The sequence below is a fragment of the Ascaphus truei genome, chromosome 22 (assembly GCF_040206685.1).
Source record: "Ascaphus truei isolate aAscTru1 chromosome 22, aAscTru1.hap1, whole genome shotgun sequence".
Lineage (NCBI taxonomy): Eukaryota > Metazoa > Chordata > Amphibia > Anura > Ascaphidae > Ascaphus > Ascaphus truei.
Window position 1 is genome coordinate 2,917,045 of NC_134504.1, and position 14,150 is coordinate 2,931,194.

At 46.7% G+C, this 14,150-nt stretch overlaps 1 protein-coding gene across 2 annotated transcripts; it reads left to right on the plus strand.

The window, feature by feature from the left end:
• The first annotated feature begins 5,174 nt into the window (after window positions 1-5,174).
• Window positions 5,175-13,471, plus strand: LOC142472595 (ketosamine-3-kinase-like). 2 transcript variants are annotated; one of them, XM_075579670.1, is made up of 6 exons: window positions 5,175-5,346; window positions 8,351-8,502; window positions 10,086-10,228; window positions 11,733-11,815; window positions 11,914-12,036; window positions 12,852-13,471. In XM_075579670.1, exons 1-6 carry the CDS (start codon window positions 5,206-5,208, stop codon window positions 13,188-13,190), a joined length of 981 nt encoding a protein of 326 aa, XP_075435785.1. In that variant the 5' UTR covers window positions 5,175-5,205; the 3' UTR covers window positions 13,191-13,471. The 2 variants fall into 2 exon arrangements, with proteins under 2 accessions (XP_075435785.1, XP_075435786.1); XM_075579671.1 differs by having other exon boundaries at window positions 10,086-10,177.
• Window positions 13,472-14,150: the final 679 nt, after the last annotated feature.

Consider the following 14,150-nt stretch of genomic DNA (forward strand, 5'->3'; position numbering starts at 1 on the left):
GTTCGATCATTCCTTGCTCTGTGCATCAAACACTGACCTGCCTCTAAACTCAGGCAAAAGTATTGAAGTGCAAGGTGACCGCTAAGTGCAGAACATCTTGCTGTATGACCAGCCGGAGTTTGGACATTCCTGCTAAATTCTGGACAGCTGACAAACGCTATTTGTGGTTCCTATAAAACTTTGCTAACAACTGCATTAGAAAACAAGGCTACAATATACCAACTTTAAACTGTCTGCAGCATTCTTCCTGCTCTGCCCTGGGGTGAACCCCCAAATGTATGCATTCTTCCTGTCTCTGCCCTGGGGCGAACCCCTAAATGTATACATTCTTCCTGCTGCTGCCCTCAGGTGAACCCCCAAATGTATACATTCTTCCTGCTGCTGCCCTCAGGTGAACCCCCAAATGTATGCATTCTTTCTGTCTCTGCCCTGGGATGAACCCCTAAATGTATGCATTCTTTCTGTCGCTACCCTGGGGTGAACCCCTAAATGTATACATTCTTCCTGCTGCTGCCCTGGGGGTGAACCCCTAAATGTATACTTCATAATACTTGTTTTTCTGCTTGCATGCCTACTTTTGCACAGCTATTGACATCGCCAAATAGCTCTTAAAACTGTAGTAAATGGGTATTTTCCGCTATTACAATTCCTTTATGTGCTGCTTTGTGGGATTGGGGCTTTAACCGTTTCGTTGCAAGAGGGGGTCTTCGTTAAACTACTTAGTCGCACATCCACAGAAGGGTGTTAAGCTATAGCACGCCTCAGCTCCCACTCATGAATGGGAATATCAGCGTGCTAAAGGCTCGTGATCCCCACAATGACAGTGCGGATAAACAAGAGTACATGTCGGTCTCAAGCATCCTTTCCCAGGATCCTTTGCTGCCCAAGACATTTGTGATGGCTATAACCCAGCTCTGACCACTTAGCTGCTAACTCACTGGTATGAAACCACATCCAGATATTTTGGGCTCTTCACCATTTCTGCGGCCCGAGTCTCCGTCCTCGGAATGCATTAAAATAGACAAATATTTGAGTTGTCTGCGGGGTGCCCTTCCCTACACAGCACAGTTGGCAAAACAGGTGAAGGGAGACGTGATTAGATGCATTCCGAGCTTTATTTTGCCCTGGGTCAGCGAGCTGATCATACCGATCAATGCTGACATATAAGTCTTCTTTATTTTAAGACTATGTAATTATAGGCAAGCACAGTTTAAGGTCCGTCACAACCTGTCCTGTCTCACTCAAATGGAGACGCCAACATCCACAACCTAATGGAACTTTAATGGACTCGCTCCTTCATCTTAGAGGGGTGTAACTCGTCCTCACCTGTTCTGCATAGGTAATCACTTATAGCTATATTCTATATAGTGAGAAGACCGAGATCCAGGAAGCTCCATTAAATCAGGACTCGCAACGTTATCTAAAACGGGAACGGGTGCGGCGTTATCGGAATGAACATGTTATCCTCAAAGCTTATTACACGCAAAAACAACGTCCAAACTACATCTCCTTAGCATAGGTTTAAGGGATAATATGCTCCCCCAAAAATGTTTCCCCCCCTAGGTGGGAAGCAGGGTGTGTGTACATTTTAGCTCTGGGGACCCCCTGCTCCCTGAGATACTTACCTCCACACGGGGGGCTGGTAGCAGCTCCACGGGTTTAAATGTCCAAGTCATAACCGCATCACGTGACGTCCGTTGCTATGGCAACAAGATGCTACGTGACGTCACAGTGTTACGTGGCGTCGCAGTGTTACGTGGCGTCGCATTGTCATGGCAATGCGGCGCCATGGGATGCCGCGTGGCCAATTTGAGAAGGGCAATAAATGCCGGGAGATGCTGTTAGACGCCGCCAGCCTCCCAGCTAAGAACCGGTTGTTACATTTTTTTTTTTATCCCAACACTGCATACATGTCCAGTATTACCTCTCATGTTTTACTGGACAGTGTCCAAATACAGGACAGTCCAGTTCAATACTGGACGCCTGGCAAACCTACCCCCCTCCCCGGCTGCGACATCTGTGTCAGTCAAGACTTGCTGGGTGGGGTCCATCCATTGGCATCCAACCCACGGGTATGGGACGGGAGGAGGCGCCGCACACACCCTCTGCATCGGGACCTTCATTCCTGTACTGGGCCTTAACAAGGGATTACTTGAACGGAAGCATTGTTAGCTGTACATCGCCCCACTTGTCAGCATATTTTATTTGGTTGCTGCTCGTAAGCTAGTGGTACATTTTACCCGGAGCCCCAAGAAGGATCCCTCAGATTGGCCCCACTTAGGACCGAGCCATCCCTTTGGTCCGGTTTCGGCTCTGTTGGCAGACGCAGCGGTGAGACGCGGGGGGGGGGGGGGACAGAGACCAGCAGCTGTGACATTCTTTGTGTTCCGTGTGTTTATTATAAAAAGGGACGAGTCAACAAATAATGGACAGAAATAATTAGAGGTCGCAGTTGTCGTTGGCTATACAAAGCAGAACTTTTAATTAGAAGATTTGTCAGTCAGAATGTTAGAGAAAGATTTTCCTACTGGTATACGTGTGTGTGTGTGTGTGTGTGTGTGTGTGTGTGTGTGTGTGTATATATATATATATGTAGCACCTGTTCCCCCCCCCCTGCCACGGAAGATCCGGCCACTACATGGGTGTTTTCCCTGGGTGCTGCAGCTCACCTGCTGGTTCAGGAGGTCTAAGTGGCTCCGCAGTTGTAGTTTGGGAGCAGCAACAGGGCAGGCTTTCTCTTGGCTCTTACTCGGCAGCACCTCCATCCCATGAGGATCCTGCTGGATGCAGGATGGTCCCCACAGGCAATACTCCTTCCCAATAACCACACACCATAGTTGGTCAAACGGCAGGTTTATTGCATAACAGAATGATCGTCCTCCAGCCCTGGAGCAGACCCCAGAGCCCCTCCCAACCTCCTTGACCCTCTGGTAGGGAAAAGGTTATCATACTGTCCCATAATCATCCACCTCAATTTGGTGGAGTGTCTGCTTTTATACCCAGGGGGAAGGGCTTGTAACCCCACCCCATAACAGGGCAGGTTTAGGTACTGACAGGCATCACACCATATACATGTGACCAAGTCAGTACCCTCCCCAGGTATGATACTTACAACTGCCGGTTTAGGCCTGCCCCTGGATAAGGCAACATAGTACCCATCCAGGCTGCAACTGCAGACTAGGCCCTGAGCAGGAGTTTAACCCCAGCACTGCCTGTTCCTATCAGGACTTATAATGTTGAGACCAGTAGAAGGCTATAGCCAGGGGCACTTGGCTATATATATATATATTACTGTCAAAAATCGATCTGCAACCCACAACCTGTGTACTAGAAAGGCATTATATATATTTTATATAAAATATATATAATGCCTTTCTAGTACACAGGTTGTGGGTTGCAGATCGATTTTTGACAGTGATATAAGCCTGTTAGTTTATATCCCCATACTTCATGTCCCTCCTCCCGTATTAATTACTTAATATTAATATTATGGACCTGTTTCCAGCTTTGCGTGCCAGAAATGCACCTCTGCAAACCCGCTCCTGGGGTCGCTAATATATGCATCTAAAATGGATAATGCTCGCTGTTAACACAGCTTTAAAGCACAGCATGGGAATCAGATGCAAAGCCAGAGAAACCACTCACAGACATGTTTCACCCTTAATGGGTCTCATCAGTGTGAGGTTGTTTGTACTGGCTTTGCAATATATATATATATATATATATATATATATATATATATATATATATATATATATATATATATATACACAAAGAGATAGGCACACCAAAAATATACATAAAATGTCTTAAATTAGCCCAACGTTTTGGCTACCCTCTGGAGTCTTTATCAGGAGCATTTTTGTACAGGACCTTATAAGGACTCTGATAGCAGACCCCTCTCCAGTAGTCTGATCTATATTACTAAAGTGGGTGCCTCAATCCCTTTATATATATTCTAGAAGCTTGCAGGCATGTGTAAGTTTCAAATAAAATATACAATGATTTGTGTAATAGAAGTGATTGGCAGTGGAGATAACGGTTTTACTTACCTAGTGAATAAATGTGCATTAAATCATTTCTAAAAAATTATTAAAGAGACTGCTTTAGGATTCCATACCCCCCCACCCCCACCCCCCTTTAATTTGGAAGAATTTCTACAACTTTGCAATACTATAAGGCTGAATTCATGCAATTTGAAATAATACCATTAGGCAGCGTACAAGCAAATGTGTATTACATATGATTTAAGAGTTGTAGGTTAGAAAAGGCTGCTAGAGACTGTATTGTTCCCAGACATCGAGTGCTACTTTGTACTTTGTGATACCTATTAAAGGATTTGTAATATTCATCGTAAAAGGTTTTCTTGTGCATAAGTGCTATAGATTGCCGTACCTTTTATTAGACCAACACGGGAGATCATTATAGATGGTTTGGTAATTTTGTATCATTGTGTTTTTTATTATATGTGTATTTACATATTTTTATTCATAAATACATTTTATTTTCATGATTTATTTGTGCTGGTTTTTGTCCTTTCATCTCCTTCTCTGAAGCACTGAGCCATGATAATTTACTAGCTGCATTTACATGGTTGGAGCCTTCACATTTAATATACACATAAATTGATTTTCCAATTGGTGCTCCTCTTGTTTTAATTCACCTTCATACATTATTCACTATTTTAATATGTTTCACACATTGTTTAGAGCACATTCACTTTTCTCTTTTTCACGACCTGTTTGTAATGCTCTTGTATTATGAGAGATCTATTTGCAGCCAATAAAATATATACAAGGGGATATAAGGTGGTGATACATATTGGGAGGTTCTGGACTCTAACCTTTAGGAAAACACAGGATATATTTTTATTGTATAAAAGGTAGATCTCTGCTTTCTGGGTATATAAAATATTTGCAGGAAAAAAATAAAACACTTTTGTTGCTATTCCAACGTCTACTTTAGTTTTGCAGAAACAAGATACGAAGCATGATCTCACATCATGTTATTTCTATCCCATGTTTTTTGCTCCCACGTGCAGCAAGGACATTTAAATCTTATAGGAGTGGGCGGTGTCCATGCAAGATGCCAATCTAAGGTGTAACCCCGCCCATTCAAGCATCCGCGGCCAAGGTGGGCGTGGTGAAGTTTGGAACGCAGTTGGACCGCAAAGCCTGCGCATGCGCGGTGCGTGGGTGCAGCAACATGGAAGCCTTGCTGAGGAAGGAGTTGGAGTCCTCTGTGGTGAAAGCATCGGGTCACTCAGGAGGAGGCTGCATCAGCCAAGGGCAGAGCTATGCCACTGACAGCGGCCTGGTCTTTGTGAAGATCAACCACAAGTCTGAGGTTCCCAGGCTCTCCTTGGCTTACAGGGGCTGGGGTCCTGCTAGGGACATGCAGGGGACTGGGGACATGTTCGTGCCTGTCACAATCATCATATTTAATTAATTATGTCAGCAGGTCTCTCTTCAAATATTTACCCCATCCCCCAGTGCAAAGAATGGGTGGAGGGTTTCTTCAGTACCTGTAGTGGCTTAAAATATGAAGCAGTGCTCATTAATTAATGTTTAATGATATTAAAGTAATAATAAATAGTAACGTAATAATTAACAATATTAGTTATTAAATAATAAAACTTAAATATATTTAATAAGTTAATGTTAACTTAATAACACATTATTAATATTTAAAGTAATAATAAACAGTATTAAATACATAATATATAAATGATAAATCAACTGCGCATTGATGCATTTATAGAGACTGCTTGGAATAAATGAAAAGAAAGCAATGGTAACATTACTATTTATTGTGATTAATCCTATGTTGGGATCTGCAATTTCAAAGTCTCAGCTTTGCAAAACTTTTTGCAAGAACCCCCCCTAAAAAAATGCTTGGGATAGCCCTAAGGCTAAATCCTAAATATACAACAAAAGACAGGGGTGCTCAATGCTACATCAAATTGACAAAACATATATGGTAATAAGTATAAAGTTTAAATACTTCAATAATAATAGTAATTACTTGGTTATTTAGTTAAACCCTTTGGCCAAAGCGTCGTAAGCCTGCAAACCACGTCAAGGTATAACCAAAATAATGCAGGTCCTAGCACTAAAGAAAAAATAAAAGTGGCGCTAGTCCTATTAATGAGGTGCAATAAATAAAGTCCCGCAGCTGGTGTCCCAGGAGGTGATTCAAACTCCTCCTTATATAAGATTGGTAGAAAATAAAGTTGTCCTCCAGCGTGTGGTCTTACCACTTGTGTGTGGTGTTTTTTGTTGTTGTCTTTTTTCTACATAAGGAAGAAAAGAGCAATAAGACCACGCGCTGGAGGACAACTTTATTTTCTACCAGGTCCTAGCACTAAAACTGTGCACCCTTCCTGTTACCTCTGTATGAGGGGAAGCAACAGCAGTGAGTCCTGTCCATTCAGCAAAATGCCAGAATCTCCCAAGTTAAAAAGGTGGGGAGGGGCCACCTACCACCATTTAACTGTTACCAGTCAGAAATTGATGGTGGTTGATGCGTGTTTCCTGCAGATACGGGGGTTCGCGTGGTTCCTGCAGATACGTGGGTCCGCGTGGTTCCTTTCTGCAGATACGGGGGTCCGCGTGATTCCTTTCTGCAGATACGGGGGTCCGCGTGGCTACTTTCTGCAGATATGGGGGTCCGCGTGGCTACTTTCTGCAGATACGGGGGTCCGCGTGGCTACTTTCTGCAGATACGGGGGTCCGCGTGGTTCCTGCAGATACGGGGGTCCGCGTGGTTCCTGCAGATATGGAGGTCCGCGTGGTCCCTTTCTGCTGATACGGGGGTCCGCGTGGCCCCTTTCTGCTTATACGGGGGTCCGCGTGGCTCCTTTCTGCAGATACGGGGGTCCGCGTGGTTCCTTTCTGCAGATACGGGGGTTCGCGTGGTTCCTTTCTGCAGATACGGGGGTTCGCGTGGTTCCTTTCTGCAGATACCGGGGTTCGCGTGGTTCCTTTATGCAGATACGGGGGTCCGCGTGGTTCCTGCAGATACGTGGGTCCGCGTGGTTCCTATCTGCAGATATGGGGGTCCGCGTGGTTCCTGCAGATATGGGGTCCGCGTGGTTCCTGCAGATACGGGGGTCCGCGTGGTCCCTTTCTGCTGATACGGGGGTCCGCGTGGCTCCTTTCTGCAGATACGGGGGTCCGCGTGGTTCCTGCAGATACGGGTCCACGTGGTTCCTGCATATACGGGGTCCACGTGGTTCCTTTCTGCAGATACGGGGGTCCGCGTGGTTCCTTTCTGCAGATACGGGGGTCCGCGTGGTTCCTTTCTGCAGATACGGGGGTCCGCGTGGTTCTTTTCTGCAGATACAGGGGTTCGCGTGGTTCCTTTCTGCAGATATGGGGGTCCGCGTGGTTCCTGCAGATACGGGGGTCCGCGTGGTTCCTGCAGATACGGGGGTCCGCGTGGTTCCTGCAGATACGGGGGTCCGCGTGGTTCCTGCAGATACGTGGGTCCGCGTGGTTCCTTTCTGCAGGTACGGGGGTCCGCATGGTTCCTTTCTGCAGAGACGGGGGTCCGCGTGGTTCCTATCTGCAGATACGCGGGTCCGCGTGGTTCCTGCAGATACGGGGGTCCGCGTGGTTCCTTTCTGCAGATACGGGGGTCCGCGTGGTTCCTGCAGATACGGGGGTCCGTGTGGTTCCTGCAGATACGGGGTCCGCGTGGCTCCTTTCTGCAGATACGGGGGTCCGCGTGGTTCCTTTCTGCAGATACGGGGGTCCGCGTGGTTCCTTTCTGTAGATATGGGGGTCCGCGTGGCTCCTTTCTGCAGATACGTGGGTCCGCGTGGTCCCTTTCTGCAGATACGGGGGTCCGCGTGGTCCCTTTCTGCAGATACGGGGGTCCGCGTGGTCCCTTTCTGCAGATATGGGGGTCCGCGTGGCTCCTTTCTGCAGATACGGGGGTCTGCGGGGTTCCTGCAGATACGGGGGTCCGCGTGGTTCCTTTCTGCAGATACGGGGGTCCGCGTGGCTCCTTCCTGCAGATACGGGGGTCCGCGTGGTTCCTGCAGACACAGGAGTCCGCGTGGCTCCTTTCTGCAGGTACGGGGGTCCGCGTGGCTCCTTTCTGCAGATACGGGGGTCCGCGTGGCTCCTTCCTGCAGATACGGGGGTCTGTGTGGTTCCTGCAGATACGGGGGTCCGCGTGGTTCCTGCAGACACAGGGGTCCGCGTGGCTCCTTTCTGCAGGTACGGGGGTCCGCGTGGCTCCTTTCTGCAGGTACGGGGGTCCGCGTGGCTCCTTTCTGCTGTCGCATTCTCTTCCTATAGTCGCTTCCCTGTCTAACATTGGGGTCACTTGCTGCTGTTTTTAGGCACGGAGGATGTTCTTGGGCGAAATGGCGAGTTTAGAAGCCATCCTCCGGACCGACACGGTGAAAGCTCCCAGACCGATCAAGGTGATCGACCAGCCAGGAGGGGGCGCTTTGCTGGTCATGGGGCATCTGGACATGAAAAGCCTGAACAGGTACAGATATCGGGGCAACAGGGCATCTCCACGGCCGCTTCGTTCTAATGGCAAAGGCTTCCAATAGCTTCACATGTAATGCTATCTCTGAAAACTATTAACGTACACACACACGTACACGTACACACACACGTACACACACACGTACACACACACGTACACACACGTACACACAGACGTGTACACAGACGTACACACACACGTACACAGACGTACACGCACACACGTACGTACACACACACACGTACGTACACACGTACACACACACGTACACAGACATACACGTACACACACACGTACACACACACGTACACAGACATACACGTACACACACACGTACACACACACGTACACAGACATACACGTACACACACGTACACAAACGTACACAGATATACCCGCACACAGAGACGCACGCACGTTTATTGTGTGACGTAAATAAGAATACAATACATATATTATAATAATAACCTTGGCTTATATTTGGCAGCATACTTTCTTATACACATTTTTGTTATATGCTTTGCCAATAATGTTGTTTTTGTTCATCGGCTCTTATGCTTTACCCAGGAACCTCACTCTATACCCTTCCAAAGGGTATAGTCCACACATTTTATTTATTTATTTATTTTTTAATATATAGATCATTTATTTTTTATTTTTCTATCATTTATTTGTAAAACGCCAACGTAGTCTGCAGCGCAGAACAATGGGACTGTTATTTCCTAAGCACTTCTCCCAATTATGTGTTATTCATATTATTTATTATCTATATGATTGTCGTGTATTACTGCTGGGAAGCGCTATGTACATTAATGCTGCAATATAAATAAAGACATACATACCAAATAAGGACAAACTGGCCCTTAGAGCTTACAATCTAGAAGGCATAAGGGGCAATGTTGAAACAAATGGTAAAGTAGCTGCTCATTGTGGGACGGAGTATATATCAGGATTGAGTGTGGTCCATATATATTTATAATGATATAGTGTGTTTGTGTATGCATATTGCCCTCTGCGTTTAAGCTAATACTGTGATTTATCTGTAACCAATCACAAACAACTATAGACGCCTTGGTACCTAATCCAGTGCCCCGTACACTGCAGACGTGGAACATTGACGCTCCGCCTGTTATCTCTGATGTCTTATCTCTTTAGAATGTTCCATCCATTCACAACTCACGGCAGTGTCATCGTACGTTTTATCTCCAATCATCACCATTGTTTTAACTGAATAAATGCAGAAGGGTTGTGGAGCGGGCAGTTTGTGATAAGAAGCTGCCTCACTACATGGATTTCCTGCTATCCGCTGTGTCTTATTTACTGTGACGTGCGCTTTCCAGGAATACTGTACATAAAGCATGTCCGTATCCAGAGGTGGGCAACTTCGGTCCCCAAGGGCCACCAACAGGTCGAATGACTGAGCCACTGATTGAGCCACCTGTGCTGAAGCAGGGATCTCCTTAAAACCTGACCTGTTGGAGGCCCTTGAGGACCAACCCCTGTTCTTATCACATAAGTGGTATGTGCTGATGACCCTGTTATTACATAGTTCTTACAAGACTCGGTTAACTTCTTCTTAGGCATTCGGCGACGCTGGGAGAGCAGCTGGCATGTCTCCACCTTCATAACCAGAGGCTGCGGGAGAAGCAGACCAATGAGAGCGGGATCGTGGGTAAATACACATTGCTTGGGAGAAAGGGAGGACAGAATAAAGCCACACAAGGTAACGTTAAACACGGACTCACTGCTAGGGCGGCCAGGTGTCCATTATTGGACCGGACTGTCCAGTAAAAAATGAGAGGAAATACTGGGCGTGTATGTGTATACCAGTATTACCTCTCTGGGCATGTACGTGTATACCGGTATTACCTCTCTGGACGTGTATGTGTATACCAGTATTACCTCTCTGGGCATGTACGTGTATACCGGTATTACCTCTCTGGACGTGTATGTGTATACCAGTATTACCTCTCTGGGGGTGTATGTGTATACCGGTATTACCTCTCTGGGCATGTATGTGTATACCAGTATTACCTCTCTGGCGGTGTATGTGTATACCGGTATTACCTCTCTGGGCGTGTATGTGTATACCGGTATTATCTCCCTGGGCGTGTATGTGTATACCGGTATTACCTCTCTGGGCGTGTATGTGTATACCGGTATTACCTCTCTGGGCGTGTATGTGTATACCGGTATTACCTCTCTGGGCGTGTATGTGTATACCGGTATTACCTCTCTGGGCGTGTATGTGTATACCGGTATTACCTCTCTGGGCGTGTATGTGTATACCGGTATTACCTCTCTGGGCGTGTATGTATATACCGGTATTACCTCTCTGGGCGGGTATGTGTATACAGGTATTACCTCTCTGGGCGTGTGTGTGTATACCGGTATTACCTCTCTGGGCGTGTATGTGTATACCGGTATTACCTCTCTGGGCGTGTATGTGTATACCGGTATTACCTCTCTGGGTGTGTATGTGTATACCGGTATTACCTCTCTGGGCGTGTATGTGTATACCGGTATTACCTCTCTGGGCGTGTATGTGTATACCGGTATTACCTCTCTGGGCGTTTATGTGTATACCGGTATTACCTCTCTGGGCGTGTATGTGTATACCGGTATTACCTCTCTGGGCGTGTATGTGTATACTGTATTACCTCTCGGCGTGTATGTGTATACCGGTATTACCTCTCTGGGCGTGTATGTGTATACCGGTATTACCTCTCTGGGCGTGTATGTGTATACTGTATTACCTCTCGGCGTGTATGTGTATACCGGTATTACCTCTCTGGGCGTGTATGTGTATACCGGTATTACCTCTCTGGGCGTGCATGTGTATACCGGTATTACCTCTCTGGGCGTGCATGTGTATACCGGTATTACCTCTTTGGGCGTGTATGTGTATACCGGTATTACCTCTTTGGGCGTGTATGTGTATACCGGTATTACCTCTCTGGGCGTGCATGTGTATACCGGTATTACCTCTCTGGGCGTGTATGTACAAATACAATAAAAAAGAAAGAAAATGTTAAAACACCAGATTAAAAACGTGGGAAGAACCGAATATTTCTTTTTATTGAAACGTAACATGCACAGTGTATGTAAAATGCTTATCATCGGACTGGCGCCCCATTCCCCCAAAAGGAACACATCATGAAGTGGTATCTGGCAGGAAATCCTGATCCGCTGACTTGTACACAAGTAATGGGTTTCTTGTTCCCAAGGTAAAGGCCCGGGACAGTCCGATCTCCAGCACGTAGACAGGTTCGGTTTCCATGCAGTCACATGCTGTGGTTACCTCCCACTGGTAAGGCGTTTCACAAAGCGTTGCTATTGAAACTGTTGCTCTGTGTCGTTCCCTTGTGCAGAACACCTTCCTTACTCGTAATCGTGCTTCTCTTACAGGTGAACGATTGGCAGGAAGATTGGGTCACCTTCTACACCCGCCAGCGGATCCAGCCCCAGATAGATATGATTGAGAAGTCATCGGGCGACAGGGAGGCCAGAGAGCTTTGGTCCCAGTTACAGGTAGGGAATAGAACATACATGGTGATCATATGTTTCCATCTGTAGTTTCCCATCATGGTACATCGCGCTCAAGACCAAGACTGGATCGTTCCATACATCTAAACTCACAGAATACAAGGTCCGCTTCAATGGTCTGTCCTTTTTATGTTGCAGATCCTCACTAACTCCCACTGCCAACCGCCCCTGACCCGTTGCACTTAGATTTAATTTCTGTTCTTCAGAAGCTGGTACTGGATTGAGACTTCTCTTTTCATGGTCTCATGGCGCCATTTAATTACAATAGAACACTTAAAATGCAATCTCCCACTTGGTTGTCCAGTTGAATATCTTAAGTGCTTCTGAATGAGAAAGGGTTTGTCAAGCAAGTGTTTTCTATCCTGTTATGTCCCCCCCCCCCCCTCTGTCCTTATCAGGGAACCAGTAAAGATAATGTTTATTGTTAAAATAGAAATCTCAAACCTTAAAGGGTTACCCAGAGAGACCCCTTACACATGCTGCTGGAATTCCTAGGAGGGACCAAAGTGCACTCATTCAAGCGACATGGTTAAGGGGGCTCTCTGGGTAACCCTTTAAGGTTTGGGATTTCTATTTTAACAATAAACATACATTGCAATATCTAATTTCCCTGGAATTGCAAAGGTAAATAAAGTAACGTGTACAGGACCGCATGGAGTGTAAGCTGTGTGGTCCAGAATTAGCAGCCATGTACATTCAAAACCAATGCCCAAACCGCTGCACCCCATCTCGAGTGACAATGTGGCTGCCTTTCCGGTGCCTAATGGGTGTTTGCCCATGTTTGTAATTCCTGCCGACAGCTGAAGATACCGGAGATGTTCACGGACATTGATATCGTGCCAGCGCTTCTTCACGGAGACCTGTGGGGAGGAAACGTGGCCGAGGTGGAGTCCGGACCTGTTATATTCGACCCGGCCTCTTTCTACGGCCATTCCGCTTTTGAGCTGGCCATCGCCGGCATGTTCGGAGGTTTCGGTGGTTCCTTTTACTCCGCCTACCACGCCAAGATCCCCAAAGCTGCCGGGTTCGATAAGCGCCTGAAGCTCTATCAGCTCTTCCACTACCTGAACCATTGGAACCACTTTGGGAGCGGATACAGAGGGTCATCCCTGAGCATCATGAGAAGCCTCGTGAAGTGACCCTCCCTGGGAGTAGAATGACCATCCTGAGAGTGACCTTTCCTGGGAGGTTGCAAGTCCCGAGAACATGGTGCTAAAAACCATTCCATTGACTGGCAAACGTCCGCAGTCATTCCACCGTGCCGATTTCAGCCCAGTCGTTTGTTCATTGCTAACCGGCTTTCTCATGTAACGCCTGCAACAGTAACGCTGATTTCTAGGCACCGCTCACCTTAATCGCTTCCAAACATTCATTTTAATGGAGATCCAAATGAGCTTTTTAATAAATCCCTGAGTCACTATCTGCGTGAAAGAGCTTGGTTGAAATGAAAGCACTGGCTATGAGTTTGAATAATAGAGGGGTAAGAACCGATTCCTCCACCGAGCATACTGTCTTCCCAACTAGACATGGGCTTCCTGAAGAAGGTACACTAACAAACACTCGTTAAACCCCATTTTGAAATACTCTGGCACTCCATTTCTTGAACATTACCCATTCGTTGCCTTGTCTAGCTGTATGGGATACATGGTGTAAGTCTTGTTATCTGTTGCTGGGCCTAGCTGTGTGGGATACATGGTGTAAGTCTTGTTATCTGTTGCTGGGCCTAGCTGTGTGGGATACATGGTGTAAGTCTTGTGTTACCTGTTGCTGGGCCTAGCTGTATGGGATGCATGGTGTAAGTCTCGTGTTACCTGTTGCTGTGCCTAGCTGTGTGGGATACATGGTGTAAATCTTGTTACCTGTTGCTGTGCCTAGCTGTGTGGGATACATGGTGTAAGTCTTGTTATCTGTTGCTGGGCCTAGCTGTGTGGGATACATGGTGTAAGTCTTGTTATCTGTTGCTGGGCCTAGCTGTGTGGGATACATGGTGTAAGTCTTGTGTTACCTGTTGCTGGGCCTAGCTGTATGGGATGCATGGTGTAAGTCTCGTGTTACCTGTTGCTGTGCCTAGCTGTGTGGGATACATGGTGTAAATCTTG